The sequence below is a fragment of the Oncorhynchus keta genome, chromosome 10 (assembly GCF_023373465.1).
Source record: "Oncorhynchus keta strain PuntledgeMale-10-30-2019 chromosome 10, Oket_V2, whole genome shotgun sequence".
In the NCBI taxonomy this organism is placed as follows: Eukaryota; Metazoa; Chordata; class Actinopteri; order Salmoniformes; family Salmonidae; genus Oncorhynchus; species Oncorhynchus keta.
Window position 1 is genome coordinate 39,627,201 of NC_068430.1, and position 20,043 is coordinate 39,647,243.

General features: G+C 41.6%; 2 protein-coding genes across 8 annotated transcripts in view; one reads left to right on the forward strand and one right to left on the reverse strand.

The window, feature by feature from the left end:
• Positions 1-1,788: 1,788 nt before the first annotated feature.
• On the forward strand, positions 1,789-5,114 carry LOC118388690 (HIG1 domain family member 1A, mitochondrial-like). 3 transcript variants are annotated; one of them, XM_035778045.2, is made up of 4 exons: positions 1,789-1,938; positions 4,043-4,138; positions 4,321-4,455; positions 4,630-5,114. In XM_035778045.2, the coding sequence occupies exons 2-4, from the start codon at positions 4,051-4,053 to the stop codon at positions 4,692-4,694; spliced, it is 288 nt and encodes a 95-aa protein (XP_035633938.1). In that variant the 5' UTR covers positions 1,789-1,938; positions 4,043-4,050; the 3' UTR covers positions 4,695-5,114. The 3 variants fall into 3 exon arrangements, with proteins under 3 accessions (XP_035633938.1, XP_035633937.1, XP_035633939.1); XM_035778044.1 differs by having other exon boundaries at positions 1,790-1,938; positions 4,030-4,138; XM_035778046.1 differs by having other exon boundaries at positions 1,806-1,938; positions 4,046-4,138.
• A 3,805-nt stretch (positions 5,115-8,919) lies between these two features.
• LOC118388691 (natural resistance-associated macrophage protein 2-like) overlaps positions 8,920-20,043 on the reverse strand; it is a 45,766-nt gene continuing 34,642 nt past the window's right edge. For 3 of the 5 annotated variants that reach the window (XM_035778049.2, XM_035778047.2, XM_035778048.2), the window contains exons 10-17: positions 18,721-18,879; positions 18,189-18,275; positions 17,908-18,027; positions 17,594-17,743; positions 17,188-17,261; positions 15,095-15,248; positions 14,824-14,886; positions 8,920-11,308 (exon numbers count right to left, since the gene is read on the reverse strand). In XM_035778049.2, the coding sequence (XP_035633942.1) occupies positions 11,189-11,308; positions 14,824-14,886; positions 15,095-15,248; positions 17,188-17,261; positions 17,594-17,743; positions 17,908-18,027; positions 18,189-18,275; positions 18,721-18,879 (927 nt within the window). In that variant the 3' untranslated portion in view covers positions 8,920-11,188. Of the gene's footprint in view, positions 11,309-14,823; positions 14,887-15,094; positions 15,249-17,135; positions 17,262-17,593; positions 17,744-17,907; positions 18,028-18,188; positions 18,276-18,720; positions 18,880-20,043 lie in introns of those variants that run through there. The other 2 variants (XM_052527003.1, XM_052527004.1) reach the window with 2 other exon arrangements.

The window sequence follows — 20,043 nt, forward strand, 5'->3', positions numbered from 1 at the left end:
CCCTTAAGTTAATACTTTGTAGCAGCTGTAAGTCGCTTGGGGTATGTCTATCAGTTTTGCACATCGAGAGACTGACATTTTTTCCCATTCCTCCTTGCAAAACAACTTGAGCTCAGTGAGGTTGGATGGAGAGCATTTGTGAACAGCAGTTTTCAGTTCTTTCCACAGATTCTCGATTGGATTCAGGTCTGGACTTTGACTTGGCCATTCTAACACCTGGATATGTTTATTTTTGATCCATTCCATTGTAGATTTTGCTTTATGTTTTGGATCATTGTCTTGTTGGAAGACAAATCTCCGTCCCATTCTCAGGTCTTTTGCAGACTCCATCAGGTTTTCTTCCAGAATGGTCCTGTATTTGGCTCCATCCATCTTCCCATCAATTTTAACCATCTTCCCTGTCCCTGCTGAAGAAAAGCAGGCCCAAACCATGATGCTGCCACCACCATGTTTGACAGTGGGGATGGTGTATTCAGGGTGATGAGCTGTGTTGCTTTTACGCCAAACATAACATTTTGCATTGTTGCCAAAAAGTTCAATTTTAGTTTCATCTGACCAGAGCACCTTCTTCCACATGTTTGGTGTGTCTCCCAGGTGGCTTGTGGCAAACTTTAAACAACACTTTTTATGGACATCTTTAAGAAATGGCTTTCTTCTTGCCACTCTTCCATAAAGGCCAGATTTGTGCAATATATGACTGATTGTTGTCCTATGGACAGAGTCTCCCACCTCAGCTGTAGATCTCTGCAGTTCATCCAGAGTGATCATGGGCCTCTTGGCTGCATCTCTGATCAGTCTTCTCCTTGTATGAGCTGAAAGTTTAGAGGGACGGCCAGGTCTTGGTAGATTTGCAGTGGTCTGATACTCCTTCCATTTCAATATTAGCGCTTGCACAGTGCTCCTTGGGATCTTTAAAGCTTGGGAAATCCTTTTGTATCCAAATCCGGCTTTAAACTTCTTCACAACAGTATCTCGGACCTGCCTGGTGTGTTCCTTGTTCTTCATGATGCTCTCTGCGCTTTTAACGGACCTCTGAGACTATCACAGTGCAGGTGCATTTATACGGAGACTTGATTACACACAGGTGGATTGTATTTATCATCATTAGTCATTTAGGTCAACATTGGATCATTCAGAGATCCTCACTGAACTTCTGGAGAGAGTTTGCTGCACTGAAAGTAAAGGGGCTGAATAATTTTGCACGCCCAATTTTTCAGTTTTTGATTTGTTAAAAAAGTTTTAAATATCCAATAAATGTCGTTCCACATCTTGATTGTGTCCCACTTGTTGTTGATTCTTCACAAAAAAATACAGTTTTATATCTTTATGTTTGAAGCCTGAAATGTGGCAAAAGGTCGCAAAGTTCAAGGGGGCCGAATACTTTGGCAAGGCACTGTATATATATATATATATATATATATATATATATATATATATATATTATTATCCCAGCACCCGTCCCAGCAGGAGGCCTTTGCCCGTCATTGTAAATAAGAATTTGTTCATAACTGACTTGCTTAGTTACATAAAAGTTAAATACAAATAATAAAAAACAATTGAGTGCGATAGGCATACGGCTACTACACCTTGCTGACCCAGGCATAACTTGCTGACTGATCAATCAGCACCTCTTATTCATTTTAAATAAACAAATTAATAGCTTCCAAAAATCACTGTAACCTACCTACATATCACATCGTATGTTGAAAAAAATATACAAATATTCGATAATGTTGTCCTTATATGCACGTTATTACGGTGTATTACGGTACACTAACGTTACCGTAGCTTTTCTATCGGGGTAGAAATATTGCGTGATACGGAAACGAGGTCACGGGAAATGGACATCACTATCTTTGCATGACTTCAGAGGTTGAAACAGAGAGCAAACGCAGCCAAAACATTGCTTCTTTATCGGGATCTTTCGACAGATCGAATGTAAGTAATTAACCAATAGTATAAAGCTCACTCGAATGGCCGTGTAATAATTTGTACTCTCACTGTAAATGCTGCTCCATCCTAGCTTTATAGATGATTAGGACTGTCTTTTGGGATTCTGTCCTTGTCTGGGATACTAGCTAGCTTGTAACGTTAGGTGACATTCTAAGGTCACGAGGACAAATAACTTGCAATAAAAAACATTAAAAACATTAAAACATTAACACAAAGCAGTGACTGTAAATTATTGTCAAACGCCGTAGTTTAAAATGCCACATCAAGCCACCGGGCTGAAGCTCTAAACTCTGGGTCCATCCCTCGTCTACTGTACTGCAGTAAGTTGAATAGTAAACAAATGTATAAGTTCAAGGCATGTTCCTGCTTTGTGTCACGTAGCTAAGTAGCGTTATGTGGCAAAGGGATATTTGTTATAAGCAAATGCATCTGGAATATAAATGTATTATAATTAAATGAGTATCTTTGCAGTGCCTTCGGAAAGTATTCAGACCCCTTGACTTTCCACATTGTTATGTTAGCCTTATTCCAAAAAAATATATAACAAAAAAATCCTCAAATCTACACATAATAACAAAGCGAAAACAGGTTGCTAGAACATTTTGCAAATGTATTAAAAATAACCTCCCTTTTTACATGTATTCATTCCCTTTGCTATGAGACTCGAAGTTGAGCTCAGGTGCATCCTGTTTCCATTTATCATCTGTGAAACATTTCTACAACTTGGAGTCCACCTGTGGTAAATTTAAATTGATTGGACATGATTTAGAATGGCACACACCTGTCTATATAAGGGCCCACAGTTGACAGTGCAGGTCAGAGCAAAAAACCAAGCCACGAGGTTGAACGAATTGTCGTAGAGCTCCGAGACAGGATTGTGTCGAGGCACAGATCTGGGGAAGGGTACGAAAACATTTCTGCAGTATTGAAGGTCCCCAAGAACTCAGTGGCCTTCATCATTCTTAAATAGAAGAAGTTTGGAACCACCAAGACTCTTCCTAGAGATGAGTAATCGGGGGAGGAGTGCCTTGGTCAAGCCCAATGGTCACTCTGACAGAGCTCTCTCTAGAGTTCCTCTGTTGATAAACCTTCCAGAAGGACAACCATCTCTAGAGCAGTCCACCATAGTGGCCAGACGGAAGCCACTCTTCAGTAAAAGGCAAATGACAGCCCGCTTGGAGTTTGCCAAAAGGCAGCTAAAGACTCAGACCATGAGAAACAAGATTCTCTGGTCTGATGAAACCAAGATTGAACTCTTTGGCCTGAATGCCAAGTGTCACGTCTGGAGGAAGCCTGTCACCATCCCTACGGTGACGCATGGTGGTGGCAGCGCATCAAGCTGTGGGGATGTTTTTCAGCGGCAGGGACTGGGAGACTTGTCAGGATCGAGGGAAAGATGACCGGAGCAAAGTACAGAGAGATCCTTGATAAAAACCTGCTCCAGAGCGCTCAGGACCTGACAGGCACAAAGGTTCACCTTCCAACAGGACAACAACCCTAAGCACACAGCCAAGACAATGCAGGAGTGGCTTCAGGACAAGTTGCTGAATGTTCTTGAGTGGCCCAGCCAGAGCCAGGACTTCAAGCTGATCGAACATCTCTGGATAGACCTTAAAATAGATGTGCAGCGATGCTCCCCACCCAGCCTGACAGAGCTGGAGAAGATCTGCAGAGAAGAATGGGAGAAACTCCCCAAATACACGTGTACCAAGCTTGTAGCATCATACCCAAGAAGAATCAAGGCTGTAATCACTGCCAAAGGTGCTTCAACAAAGTACTGAGTGAAGGGTCTGAATACCTATGTAAATGTGTTATTTCAGTTGTATTATTTGTCAAAACCTGTTTTTGCTTTGTCATTGTGGGGTATTGTGTCTAGATTAAGGAAAACCAAATGTTTGTCAATTTTAGAATAAGGCTGTAACGTAACAAAACGGAGGGGTCTGAATACTTTCCGAAGACACTGTACATTATATTTTACCAACAGTAGTGTGTATGACAAGACTATAGTACCTACTGTAATTAGTGAGGGATAGAAGTTGGACTGTGTGTTATTCAAGCCAGTATTCCTTATGTCAGCCTCTCCTCCCAGCAGTCACCATGTCCTCCAACCAAGATATGCCAACATATGATGAGAATGAATCGAAATTTATGAGGAAAGCGAAGGAGTCTCCGTTTGTCCCAATAGGTAAGTGAAGAGCATGAATTATGTTGGTGGTTTCACCGCAGCGGAACTTTTTCATAGTGCATGTTTGATTGAATGCCAGTCAGTCATGGAATAAATTGTAATCCACTTTTCCAACCCTGGTTCTAAGGTTCGATATCATACAACCAGACCATCATTGCATTTCCCATGTGTTTTTTTTACAGGCATGGCAGGATGCGCTGCAGTGGTCGCCTTTGGTCTGTGGAGGCTCAAGTCGCGGGGAGACACAAAGATGTCAGTCCACCTCATCCACATGCGTGTTGGAGCTCAAGGCTTTATAGTAGGCGCAATGACATTAGGTAAGTCCTAATCCAATATGTGCTGTATAACAGATACACAGGCCCAACAGCTAATATCTCTTAATCAATTTACAGGAGCAACATGTATCACACAAGACTGTGTTGTTCCCTTATACACGTACCACTACCATAAAATGGAACACTAACATGACTGTAATGTTTGTCTATTTGTAGGGGTGATCTACTCTATGTACAAACAATACCTTGCCCCCACGGACCCAGGTAAAGACAGCAAGTGAGCCTACTAGCCAATCAGCAAGTGACATCACCAGAAAACGCTCCATGCCTGCCATTTCTGCATTCTACCCTTAGAAATAGAAATCATAGAATGGATTATATCTGTCAAAATAACATTCCATTCATGTCAAGTCATTTATTTTGGTGAGGGTGTCATTTAAGATGGGCAGCATTTTTATCTGGCAGTCACTTTGAAGAAGGTTAGTACATTTCAGAGGAAGTCGAGTGGCACATTCATTCCATTTCAATCATTACCTCATTGCTAGACACCTGCTGTAAACCACCAGTAAAATGCCACCTTGAAGGCGACCAGCACGCCCATAAACTCCTATAGCCGATCCACTCATTGACCATTGTCAGCCTCACCATGTAGTGTTATTGTTATTATATAATAAATAATATTGGTTATTTTCTAAACTCTACTTTGAAATATGGGTTAAGTTTTTATTTAATTAACAGGTACAGAAGTAGGTAAAAGGTTATTTTCAACCACCTATCCGCACACTACTAACTCTTCTAGGGGATGGATTGAAATGTACAGAATGGTTACCTGGAAGAAAATGGGGGAGGGTCATGATTTTTCAATTTCAGTCAAGGGGAGGGTTTAGTATTTTTTTAAATGAACTCTAGTCCAGGGGAGGGTCATGTAATCTGTAATTGATGAAATTTCAATATTTTTCAATAATTTGTTGCTTATAAGGCTATATATCAATGTGTGCCTGGATGCGCAATGTCAAGTGTGCTTATAGGCCATTTAGTGTGGTGACAATCATATGATCTATAGCCTATAGGCTACGAAGTGCATACTCGGAGAAGCAAAGAGCAAAGATACATTTCTAAGAAAGCTGCTGTGATGGTGTAAATACAATGAGGCTGCAATAGATATTCCAACCCTGAGTCCTGGCCTGCTCTTGCTGATCGAAAACTTTTTTTGTGTGCTGTGTAGGTAGGTCTACAGTGGCAATTTAGGAGGAGAGTCAAAGGCTTCTTCCGAAAATAATTTATGATTAGGCCTAGTCCAAAAAAAATGCACACATACTAGCCTATGTTCTGTTCAGTTTGAGGAGAGCGCAAAGATGAGGAACAAAGGTCAACTTTGATAGCGTCCTACAACTATAATTGATTTCAGTAAAAACTGTTTCTTGCCCATTATGTATTTATCAGAGTTACTGTCCTCACAATAAGCCAGATTCGAGTAACTTACATTGTGGTGCTGAAACTTGAAGCAACAGCTGCAGTACAGTCAATCGGAAATGGACAGACAGCTCATGGTGCTGTAGGTAGGCAAATTCGAGTAGGTGTAATTCATTCATAGTCTTAATGTTAATTAGACTTAACAATAAGAGAGCTTTGTGTTGGAGCCTATTTACGAAAGAGGTAGGCGTACCTGTTTGACAGACAAAAATAGTCTATCCATAGATTTGTTGGTCTAAGGCACTGCATCTCAGTGCTAGAGGAGTCACTACAGACCCTGGTTCGATTCCAGGCTGTCCCATAGGGCAGTGCACAATTGGCCCAGCGTCATCCGGGTTAGGCCGTTATTGTAAATAAGAATTTGTTCTTAACTGACTTAAATAAATATTTGTTTAAAAAACCCACCATGCACTCTTTAAATAACAGCCCTTCACTGTCACGGAGGTAAGCTAAGTTAAATCCAAGACTCGAATTGAGGGGTAATGAGAGGGTATGCCTACCTTTTATTTACGAAAATGGCAAAAAGCATGATCTATAACAGCGCTTTGGTCCGTGATGCTTTATGCTGTAAAACACCCGGGAAAGACACGACTCCAATGCATATGGGAATATCATTGCCTCGTGTCTTTGACATTGAGGCTGAGCTACAACCTTCTATAGCCGAGAAGAAAAATAGACTTTGCTTGGGAAGTAATCTAATTCTGTTACTATCAATTGATTAAGCTATTCACTTTCTGTACAATAGATGTTTAAATCGGAGGGTCTGTTGTCCGGACCTCTCTATGGGGGTACCACAGGGTTTAATTCTCGGGCCGACTCTTATCTCTGTATATATCAATGATGTCGCTCTTGCTGCGGGTGATTCTTTGATCCACCTCTACGCAGACGACACCATTCTGTATACATCTGACCCTTCTTTGGACACTGTGTTAACAAACCTCCAAACGAGCTTCATTGCCATACAACACTCCTTCCGTGGCCTCCAGCTGCCCTTAAACGCTAGTAAAACTAAATGCATGCTCTTCAACCGATCGCTGCCCGCACCAACACGCCTAGCATCACTACTCTAGACGGTTCTGACTTAGAATATGTGGACAACTATAAATACCTAGATGTCTGAATAGACTGTAAACTCTCCTTCCAGACTCACGTCAAGCATCTCCAATCCAAAGTTAAATCTAGAATCGGCTTCCTATTTCCAAACACTCTACTCAGCAAATTGGATGCAGTCTTATCACAGTGCCATCAGTTTTGTCACCAAAGCCCCATATACTACCCACCATTGCGACCTGTATGCTCTCGATGGCTGGTCCTCGCTACATATTCGTCGCCAAACACACTGGAACCAGGTCATCTATAAGTCTTTGCTAGGTAAAGCTCCGCCTTATCTCAGCTCACTGGTCATCATAGTAACACCCACCCGTAGCACACGCTCCAGCAGGTATATTTCACTGGTCATCCCCAAAGCCAACACCTCCTTTGGCCGCCTTTCCTTCCAGTTCTCTGCTGCCATGACCGGAACGAATTGCAAAAATGACTGAAGTTGGAGACATACCTCCCTCACTAACATCAAGCATTGGCTGTCAGAGCAGCTTACCGATCGCTGCAGCTGTACATATCCCATCCAACCAACTACATACCTCATCCCCATATTTGTTTTTTTTCTGCTCTTTTGCACACCAGTATTTATACTTGCACATCCTGATCTGCACATCTATCACTCCAGTGTTAATAGCTAAATTGTAATTACTTCGCCACGATGGCCTATTTATTGCCTTACCTCCTTACTTCATTTGCACACACTGTATACAGATGTTCTATTGTGTTATTGACTGTACGATTGTTTAGCCCATTTGTAACTGTGTTGTTTTTGTCGCACTGCTTTGCTTTATCTTGGCCAGGTCGCAGTTGTAATTTAAACTTGTTCTCAGCTGGCCTACCTGGTTAAATAAAGGTGAAATAAAATAAAAACCCAGACAGCTTTTAGGTAAACACTTATGACCAACTCTCATTGAGTTAAGTCACAGAAGAAGAGTAGCCAGTAGTCAAAGCTTACATATTTCTGCATTGGTAGGCCTACTCTGTCTGGGGTGGAAAAGTAAACCTAACTTTTGAAAATACTATGATACCACTAAAATACTCAGATTCCTATTGATTGTCGCAGATTTAATTGTTTGCCAACAAGACACACTGATTTAGCATTGTAGAAATAAGATAAGAATGGACAGAGAGGCCTGTAATTTTGGTCATTTGTGTGGTATTAAAAAATTCTGCTAATATGTAGAATTGCATGACATTTTTAGAAAAAGGCCAGTTTTCCTCAGACCTGCAAATAAAATGATAGATCCATGCAATGCTTTTACTATAAAGACATTCATTCCACCCCTACTCTTGTCCACGGTGGTCTGCGAACCCACAACTTTCTGGCCAACTTTCTGGCCTGCAGCCATCTGTGCTATCAACTCCTCATGTAATGCTTACAGGATGAAGAACAGTTTCTAAGGCTGCTTATCTAAGGCTCTAATCTGTCCAGGAAGTGAGGGAAAATGGTAGGAATGTTCTCTGCTATCCACTTTGATTTAATTATTATTTTGGGTATAGGGGATGGTTATTTGTTTTTTCCCCCCAAGCGTTGGGGGAGGGTTTAGATAAAATATATTTTGCTTAAGGGAGAGCCATCCAATTTCATTTCAGAGCGGCCCGATTTTCTCCATGTAACCCTTACTATAAAGAACGTTCACTTCCCTAAAGAGAAGTATTGACAAAAACCTCATGAAGCTCAACGGGTCTCAAAGATGATATTTTCAGTATCCGGACTGTTAAAAAAAAATATATAATCCCGTTAATGAGTTTGTACATAGGGAAATTAGTGGAAAGTGACAAAAAAACAGAAAGCTATTTTATTTGGCATGATGTCATTTTATTCATCAAAAATGTATGGTACCAGCAAAACTTAACAGCCACAAACTGTTGATACTTTAGTTTCCTTTGAAAAAGATATATATAAAAAATAAAGTCAAGATATCTATGCGATTGTTAAATTGACCAAATACAAATGCTGGCTTTATAGTACATACATAACATTCCACATTAAAAATAAATGTCATATCTAAACATGTAAACCATACAAGTGAATGACTTCTGTATGAAGATTTCATAATTAAAACAATCCAGGGTAATGACTTTACTAAAGTGGTGTGATCATGCACACGCAGAGACCTATTTAAGATAGATCTACTCTCAAAATGTCAGTCTATAAATATATGTAAATTCTACAATGGTCATCAGCTGTATTTAGCAGTGACACCTCTAACTTCATAGACCGCGTCAAGAAGCAAAAAAAGCCTGCATCTTTCATTATATTGGGCTTTGGGTATGAATTTAAACTTCAACAGAATTTCAATGGGTAGAGTTTTGTACTAACAAAAACACTGAATTCACAGAAAGAGGTCAGTACAATTGTTAGTATCACATTAACATTTTCCCTGAGAAATTATTTTAAGGAAATGGGATAATTTGGGCATGTGGGCTGCTTTTATGCCTTTCACTGTAAAGCCAAAGCTTTAGTTTTACTGGGGTGCTTTGGAGGGAATGACCAAAATAGCAAGCAGGACATTTGTAGAAAATTTTAAATGACTCCACACAAAATCTAAAATATTTATCTATTAGCACCTTGAGTGTGATAAATTTTGTTTTATAAATAAAATGTAGACTTATTTTGAACACCCCTGCCCCAGTTTAAGCCGGGCAGTGGGCGCATACCTTCTTTTTTTAAATTAATAAATAAAAACGTGGCCAAGATATTCCAGTTATTTTTTACTTTTTAAAAAAGTAACCTTTATTTAACTAGGAAAGTCAGTTAAGAACAAATTCTTATTTACAATTACGGACGACGCTGGGCCAATTGTGCGCCGCCCTATGGGACTCCCAATCACGGCATGATGTGATGCAGCCTGGATTCGTACCAGGGACTGTAGTGACGCCCCTTGCACTGAGATGCAGTGCCTTAGACCGCTGCGCCACTCAGGAGCCCTGGGGAGTTATAATTGCAAGTGCCAGAGCAACTGGGTTAGGAAATTGTTCTTAAAGGGCCAATCCGCACTTGAAACAATAACAAAGCAGACAAAGCTGTTTTGATAAAAAGCTGAGGGATGGGCCTGGAGAAATGTAACCACTTAAATTCATAGACCGCGCTATGGATGCAAGGACTGACCCTCCAAGATTTGATGTACTGTGTTCTGATGGGGTACGACTGAACTATGGTCATGAGGCATTTCTAAGTAATATTCTTCAAGAAACAATTGATATACAATGAGAATACGAAACATTAAGAACACCTGCTCTTTCCATGAAAGACTGAGCAGGTAAATCCAGGTGAAAGCTATGATATCTTATTGATGTCACTTGTTAAATCCACTTCAATCAGTGTATGACTTTTAGCCTTGAGATAATTGAGACATGGATTTTGTATCTGTGCCATTCAGATGGTGAATGCGCAAGACAAAAGATTCAAGTACCTTTTAACAGGATATGGTAGTAGGTGCCAGGCGCACCAGTTTCTGTCAAGAACTGCAGCGTTACTGTTTTTTTAACGCTCAACGGTTTCCCGTATGTATCAAAAATGGTCCACAAACCAAAGGACATCTAGCCAACTGTGGGAAGCATTGGAGTCACCATGTACCAGCATTCCTGTCCAAGCCCCGACAAATTGAGTCTGTTCTCAGGGCAAAGGGGGTTGTGGGGAGGTCTTCCTAATAGTTTGTGTACTCAGTGTATATCATTAATTTATACGCTCAAAAATGGTTGTAACAACTGTGAATTGGCCCTTTAAGTGCTTGCTCTGATAAAGTCTTACGAAAATGAAGTTCTCTGTGTGTTCATAAAAAAATTTAAATTCTACAACGTACATGCATATATATTGGTGGCAATTGCCTTTTTTGTAACAAACTCATTACACACAGTGTATTTCCCATATAAAATGATCACAGCTTTTCAAAGTCATAAAAATGCTGTCCCGTGAAAAAGCCGGCTCATTTGCCGAATTTTTAAAGTGCCACGTTGATCAAGCATGCTCGACATGTTAAAAACCATCAACTCATTGGGGTAAACTTGATCATAGGCCTAACCTTCATATAATGCCAATCATAGTTAGGCTACCTGCCTAGTGGAATGTCAAGTGAGGGGTTCAAGGCTTCTTGTAAGGGTCAGATGATGAGGATGGGCACTTACGAAGGTCTGGCTGGTACTAAGGCACAGGAGGCGCACTGCATCCTCCATGTTAGGTCACCCCTGTGAATTCTCTCTAGCTACGGACTGTATCACTGTTAATAACCACTCCTCCAACGTGTTCTTCTAATCTCTCCACCATCGTGTCGCTGTCCATGTCCTTCAGCAGGTAAATGTCATTGTGGCCAGTCAGCATCTGTTGAGAAGTGAAGAAGAGCGTGAGAGATGGTTAATCTCATGCAATGCGAGTTTGATTCTCTTATTACTGAATGTTATAAGCACTCGATTGGTTGGATCTCATTCATCAAATCATTAACCATTCCTGGGAAATGATTAAGCAGTTGTATGTTGACTGTGCATAGACTATGTACTGTAAGCAGCAAAGCCCTTTTCATCAAGTGATTGTGAGTGTTCAATTATTATTATGAAATGGTTGCTACAGACGAGCCCTGCTAGAGCTGCCCCGGTCAACTGTAAGTGCTGTTATTATGAAGTAGAAAAGTCTAGGAGCAACAACGGCTTAGCCGCAAATTGGTAGGCCACACAAGCGCATAGCGCGTAAAAATAGTATGTTCTCAGTTGCAACACTTTATTGAGTTCCAAACCGCCTCTGGAAGCAATGTCAGCACAATAACTGTTAGTCGGGAGCTTGATGAAATGGGTTTCCATGGCCAAGCATCCGCACACAAGCCTAAAATCACCATGCGCAATGCCAAGTGTGGGCTGGAGTGGTGAAAGCTCAGCGCCATTGGACTCTGGTGCAGTGGAAACGCGTTCTCTGGAGTGATGAATCACACTTCACCATCTGTTAGTTCGATGGACAAATCTGGGTTTGGCGGATGCTGGGAGAATGCTACCTGCCCCAATGCATAGTGCCAATTGTAAAGTTTGGTGGAGGAGGAATAATGGTCTGGGGCTGTTTTTCATGGTTCAGGCCAAGCCCCTTAGTGCCAGTGAAGGAAAATCTTAACGCTATAGCATACAATGGCATTCTAGACAATTCTGTGCCCCCAACTTTGTGGCAACGGTTTGGGGAAGGCCCTGTCCTGTTTCAGCATGACAATGCCCCCGTGCACAAAGTTAGGTCCATACAGAAATGCTTTGTCGAGATCGGTGTGGAAGAACTTGACTGGCCTGCACAGAGCCCTGACCTCAACCCCATCAATTGAAACGCAGACTGTGAGCCAGGCCTAATCGCCCAACATCAGTGCCCACCTCACTAATGTTCGTGGCTGAATGGAAGAAAGTCCCGCAGCAATGTTCCAACATCTAGTGGGAAGCCTTCCCAGAAAGGTGGAGACTGTTATAGCAGCAATGGGGGGGACCAACTCCATATTAATGCCCATGATTTTGCAATTAGATGTTTGATGAGCAGGTGTCCACATACTTTTGTTCATGTAGTGTACAATAATGTTCAAATACCAAATAGATAGCAGCTTCTAAATACTGTAGACTTGGGCTTATTATTATGTCAGCAGGATATTAATTTCCATTGTGCAAGATTAACTTTTCACATCTTAACCTGGAATAGGACTGCAATAATTTGAGAGAAATCAAATTCAAACTTAGTTCTCTCATTGACAAACATGAGAACAAGTCACACTTGCTCTGCTTGAGCATGAAAGATAGGATATCAAAAACAAATCCTCTCAAAAGGGAAAGGGAGGCCTCTGAACAGGAACAAGTGTATTTGTTGTCATTGGGGTTTACATAATGTCCGTTGTGCACAGCTGGTGCGTCATTTTGTGTTCATTTCCCAATGATTATACATGTTAAATCCAGGATATCTTCAGATTCAATTAAGTTGAATTTAAGACCTTATTAATGCTACTTGGAATGCAATTTAAATACAAATTTTAAGGTCTGCGTGCTCCATACACCTGCTAATATTCCCCCCATGTTGGCAAAAAAGTAGTATTTTTAGGGCTAGCTCTTTCACCAAAGGCTTTAGCCTACATGGCTCATATTATCAGGCAGGTGTGCCATTTTAGCCATGAGCATTTGTCCTGTAGCCTAAGGAATTTAGTAGCATAGTGGCTATGCTATAGATGGCTGAAGCATTGGGTTGCCCATCTGCATTTGTTTAGGCTACCCCAATGTTCAGAATTTTGGCTTCGATACCAATACCAGCTTAATGCTCACTCAATAGAGTTGGGCTGAAATAAAAAAAAATGCCTTAAAGTCAAATGTCAAATGTGGGTGTGCAGGCTTTTGATTCAGCACTGCTCAAATAACAGAGTCAGCTTAACAAGGTCCTGTTGAGCAGTGAATTTGTAGAATCTGGTGCTAGAGTTGGGCTGAAATAAATGTCTACTCACCCAGTAGCTCTCCTGGAGGTATTATGATATAACATTTGAACATTAGCCTACAACCAGAAAGTTTAATAAAATAATTCCCTCATTCATTAAATCAGTTATCAAATAGCTATACTTCATAGCAGGGTAGCTAAGCAGGAGGGCTCTAGACTGACTTTTTCCAGTGCCAAGTAAGACATGAAAGAAGTGAGCTATTTCATCTAACATGTTCAGGGAATGCATAATGGATAGTTTGATGTGCAACATGTCAAAAAAGGATCCAGAATAAATCAGATATCTTTTGAGAGATGAATTTGCTTGCATGTTTTGTGCATATTGGCCTAGGCTATATGCTACATAATTTATCACCTGAGGAAATGGGAACTCGAAAAACATTAGCTAGATTGCTAACTCTAAATATGATATGGTTTCTAGATAGCAATGCAATTGATCTAACAGTACATTTGATGTTCCACAAAAACTTTCCATTGGTAGACCTATATAGGCTACTTGACGCCTATTCACCACAAATGGCGCTCGCCACTCCATTCCGCAGGCACATAATCTCAATGACATACTATGCTTGTAAAGTGGTGTTATTTCCTCTATATTGACAGTTGAGAAATAATTAGTATACTCATAAAGCAGAGACGTTCCTCTTTTTTAACAGTAAGTTGTTTTAAAAACTGTCTTTCTGCAATTAGCCTACATTTTGTAAATGTTGCTCAACTGTCAGTACGCTTGCGCCTATCAGAATGGATCTCTTCCTTTACTCCGTGTGCAAAGAGTGGAGTGGGAGTGAGAGCCAGCAACGAAACAAGGAAAGGGCAGATACTTTCATTGTGGGAAGCAGGTGAATGCACATTACTGTTGACCAAATAACAGTTTAAGAACCAAAAAATCTGCAGGCATGTTGTGTAGCAGAATCATCGATGTAAGCAACATTTCTTTGTTAAGAGGGAAATGACAGTGTCAGCAATTTTCGGTTTAGCGTCCCAACTCTAGTCTTGGTGTCTATCAAATTGTAAAGGCTACCTTGTTCTCTCCTCTGGCAACGGACCGACGCGCACTGGCACATGCAGAGGCGCACACGTGGATAGCTCTCTAACATCTTGAAAGTGCGCCTTGAGTATTATGACATTCAAAAGTTTTTTTTGCCGTGGTGGCAACAATTAAGTAGCTGCACAATATAATGGAAACACTAGTTACTTCCTTTTAAGACCTTTGAAAACAGATAAATGAATTTAAGACTATGAACCTCCGGACACCCTGTGAATTGCCACCGTTCTTTGACAACCAGCAGGTTGTGCACAGCTGACATTTGTGTTGGTCTATCTTTTAAACACGGTCTTGTTCAGTTTTAGGTGTCATACTCTGGCTGTTCCACTATGAACACAGAAGGTCTGTTGTTGCTTACCCTGCTGGCCAGACAGGACACGTCCAGACAGGAGACCCCCAGGGCTATCAGACAATGCCACACCTGTGGACACACACAAAGAGGGTAGGAGGTCAGTAAGAGGGTAAGAGGGTCATTGTACTCCCTATAATAGTTTACAATGAATCTTTCCAAACCCTGCATTCAGTATTCAGCATTGAAAAGTAATCACCTCATTCTGGTGTTAATATACAGTGTTATGTGCTAATCTAGCCCGGTCCATGGTGTTATAATGACTGCTATAGTAACTCACCAGGTAGCCCACAAAGCATAGGTATGCTATACAAAGAAAGCCCGCCAGCACATAGAGAGCCACACTGCTTAGGCTGGTCACATAGACCACCACAAAGTACATGTTGATGGCACAGACCACCAGGATGACCACCCCTCCGCCTATCTTCCACACCCTGAGGAGCACAGGCACAGCTGAGATGGTAAGTTGGCACAATGATAAATTGTCACCGTCATCACATGTATGAAATCATTTCTCTATCAGTGCAAATACAGAAAATCTAACTGCATCCAAAATGGCACCCTTATTTCCTACAGGCCCTGTTCAAAAGTAGTATATTAAGTAGGGAATAGTGCTGAGCGATGAACCAACATTTCAGGGGGGGTTCGGTTATTAAACAGCTAATTGACAGACATCGGTTCAATTAGTTTCTCTAGAGAAATCAAGTAATTCACAAGATAAATTAAGTTAAGATAAACTATGTTGGATGCTGGGCTGATTGGAAGTTGTAGTTTTCATTAGGCAAATATTCAACCCAGCTCAACACAGAAACTTGGTAATTAACTATAATGAATGACCATAATCCATTGCGCCTGTTCTTTCCGGCCACAGAAAGAGGTGGATACACACAGATCATAGGAGACCGCATGAAAGAGGAATGACAACACAACGAAGAGAGGGACAGACAGTTTGTGAGGTAGCTCTACCTGATTGATAGTTTAGCTACTACTATCCTACCTAAATAGGATAACTTGTTCAATGAGAAGCACAGAAATAACAGATGGTTGTCTGGCTGGCTGCTCCTGCTTGAGCAGAGATGAGATGGAGTCTCGTGTGGCTCAGTTGGTAGCATGGCGAGTGCAACACAAGGGTTGTGGGATCGATTTCCACAGGGACCAGTACAAAAAAACGTAGCTTTCACTACTGTAAGTAACTCTTGATAAGAGCATCTGCTAAAATAACTAAAATGTTCCACTACAAGTCCATGGTGTTTGCCTACAAAACAAAAAGAGGAACTGCCCCTTCCTACCGTCAGGCTATGCTCAAACCCTTCATCTCAACCCGAGCACTCCGTTCTACCATCTCTGGTCTCTTGGCCCTCCCACCGATAATGGGAGGGCAGCCCCCACTCTGCCCAATCTCTTCTCTGTCCTGGCACCCCAATGTTGGAACCAGCTTCCCCCTGAAACTAGGACAGCAGAGTCCCTGTTCATCTTCCAAAAGCACCTGAAACCATAACTCTTCAAATAATATCTTAAATAATCTCCTCCTCACCTCAACTACTATGCCTGTAATATGTGGTTGTCCCACCTAGCTATCTTAAGATGAATCCACTCCCTAACTGTAAGTCGCTCTGGATAGGAGTGTCTGTTAAATGACTCAAAATGTAAATGTAAAATTAGATGATGATTTAAAGGAATTAAATTATAAAGTCATCAAATAAAAACTAAGTAATATACACAACTGAAATATTGTATTAAAGTAAGTAATGTGAATACATTTTGGTTGAGAAGCAGTAATAGGCATTCACTACTATCATGGGGCTCTTATTGTTTTATTCTGTGTTGTTACAGAATTCAACCCACTGTCAGTGGCAGGAAAAAGGCAGGTGATGGCTGAGGGAAGTTCTAAAATAATTTTAATGTCATTATTTTAAAATGCATTTAATGTTTAAAATAATACAGATTATTTTTTAATAACCGAACCAACCTCAAAAAGCACTAATCGCTCAGCACAAGCAGAAAAGTAGGTTATATTTGAGACGCATCCCTGTCATCACGTCTATGAATTAATTGGTCTATCGATGAAAACACAGAACCAATCGAAGTCCTATAATAATAATTTGGTGGGTGCTTATATTTTTCCTATTTTATGTACGTATGAATTATACGCATCTGTGAATCGGAAATATGTTGGTTTTTTTTGCATATCACAACTCCCCTCAGAGTCAGGGTCAGCCATTATCAAAGGCAACCCTGGAGCAATTAAGGTTCGGTGCCTTGCCCAAGGGCATATCGGGGATTCGAACAAGCGGTTACTGGCCCAACGCTCTAACCCCTACCTGGCAGGAGACCTGCCATCCATCTCTGGGGTAGAGGGTTATGATGACTCACAGTCCATTAGCGAAGTCATTCATGATGGATGTCAGACTGGTGAAGGTCAGGATGGGGATCAGAGCAAACGGCAGCTATAGAACAAGGAAAGGCAGAAAGAACAGTTAAAACTGACTGCATTCAGTCCCCTTCTATACCTTTGAATACAAGCATCAGCATAACACCCTAAAAGACTCCCAGCCAGCCCTGATTAGCTGCACTGGGAGGACAGCAGTACCCAGTCTCCATGGTGTTCCCTCTCTAACCTGCATGTCCCCAGACCCAGCCTCTACTCTCTCTGACCTGCCCCCTTGTCTCCTCTCTCTGACCTGCATGTCCCCAGCCCTCATGTCTCCTCTCTGTCAAGCCTCCCTGTCTCCTCTCTCTCTCTGTCCTCCATGTCCCCAGGCCTCCCACTCGCTCCGACCTGCATGCTCTGCAGCACGTTGAGGAAGTCGTTCATGCCCGTCAGGTGTTGCACGTCCTGGAAGATGGCCACCAGCAGGGTGGGGAAGATGGCGATGGAGCGGGTGAGAAGAACCCGTGCAAAACGGGACCAACGCAGATTCAAGAAACCCTGAGGCAGGGGCAAAGAGAGAGAGAAAACTAACAGTCAACACACCCACACAAAACCCATTATCTCCAACACACACACACACACACTAATGGTTAACAATACAATTTGCAAACTCTCTCAAACACACAGAAACACAGTCAATGAGTATATCAGCACGTTCTCACCTCCATGACAAACTGGCCAGAGTAAGTGCCAGTCATGGTGGAGCTCTGTCCGGCAGCAAGGATCCCGATGGCCCAGATGTAGAGGGCTACAGGGCCAAAGAAACAACCCAGCACCACCCCCTGTACAGTCAGAGAGAGACAGACAGATACATACAGAAAGACAGTCCCCTTTATGGTTATGCATCTTATCAAGACCTAAATAAATGTAATTTATTGACAGATCCTGTCATTTCCTATCACAGGAGGCCATGTAGACTGTTGTTAATCCATTAAAGACGTACCCCCTTGTAGATGTCCACCTGTAGCCTGCTGTTGTCCAGGGGGAAGAGGTCTGTGTGTGGACTGTCTGATGCATTGCACATTGCATTCTGTGACACACAGAGAAGAGCAGCAGCACATCACAAACAAAGGACGTCACTGATTTAGAGGTGCCATACTGGCCATGCTATATTACTATTTATAATCTGGGTGGTTTGAGCCCTGAATGCTGATTGGCTTATAGCCGTGGTATATCAGACCGTATACCACAAGTATGACAAAAGTTATTTTTACTCTTCTAATTAGGTTGGTAACCAGTTTATAATAGTAATAAGGCACATCGGAGGTTTGTAATATATGGCCAATATACCACGACTAAGGGCTGTGTCCAGCCACTCAGTGTTGCGTCGTGCATAAGAACAGTCCTTAACCGTGGTATATTGGCCATATACCACTCCTCCTCGGGCCTTATTGCTTAAATAAAACATCTGTAAAGGAGTGTTACATTCTGAGACATAAGATGACATGCTGGGTCTGGTTAGTCATTATACCCACCACTTCAATGTTGGTTTTCTCGTAGAAGGCCTCGGCAAACACTGCTACAACGAAGACGTTGATGAGGAAGGAGATGAAGAGAGCGATAGTCGACTCGATGAAGTAGTATTTGTTGGCCTCCTTCACTTCCTTCTTGTTCCCACGATCTATTGACCGAGACTAGACGATAAAATATAATTCATATTAATTAAAATATAAAATCACAATTGCTGTGACATTGGACTTTCAGGTTGTTTGCCCCAAAAACTGTTGCAATGATTCTGTTCCAATTATTCTCAAAATGTATTCACTAATATTATATGTCATAGTGAAGGTCTATGATGGCTCTGGGGCAGCAGGTAGCCTAGAGGTTACAGAGGAGAACCGGAGGCAGGAAGTGAGCTGGCAAACTGGAGGGTTGCTGGTATCAAATCCCAGTTTTCATGGGCACACAAATTCAAAATAATGTATGCGATTGCAAAATCAAATGCTCCCAACCAAACGATTCACCTTACCATGATACTTACAACCTAAATCGATGCAGTCATTAACGTGGTTCTTCAATAATTATGCATTTGGTGTCCAGCTGATTAGTTAAGCTGTGATATTTTCACATCATCTGATCCAAGAAGGAATTTTCCAAATGACAATCAAGAGACAAACAGCTGTTGTGATGGCACATGTGATGCAACAACAGCCCAAGTGCTGAAAAAAAAAAGAATTTGCGAGGAATGTCCAGAACAGGTATTCCCAAACGGGGGTACGCCAAATAAAAATGTGATTCACATTTTCAAACAGTCCATTTAGATTTTCCAACGGGTTTATACATTTGGATGAGGTTTTATTTCCTCGCATGAGTAGCTGCCAAAAATAGTGAAATGAGCGAAATAACAACACAATGTCAAATACAGGTAGTCAAGTCCAATAATTAACATCCAATCACATTAAACCGTTACTCTCTCGCGGGAATTCCAAAAGTAGCTGCTGCTCATTCCGTTTGCTTGAAAACTGATAAATTGTAAAAATAAATAATTAAAAAGTAAGGCCCGCGTCCATAGAAACACATACCAGCTCTACTGGTAGTACTGCTACGACCAGCAGTACTGCTACGACCAGCAGTACTACACCTGCACCTGTCGACGACACAAGTTGTTCTGCTTTCACAAGCACATCCAATGCTAGCATCAGTAATTCTACATGTGTTGTTAGCATAGCTAGCATGGACACTGACAGTTGTGAATCTGATGCCGCCGAAGAGCTACTGCCCCCATACCCGGGAAAGCCCCGAACAATATACAAGGACGTTGGACCATCGAAGAGGCGCAAATATGATGAGTACTACAT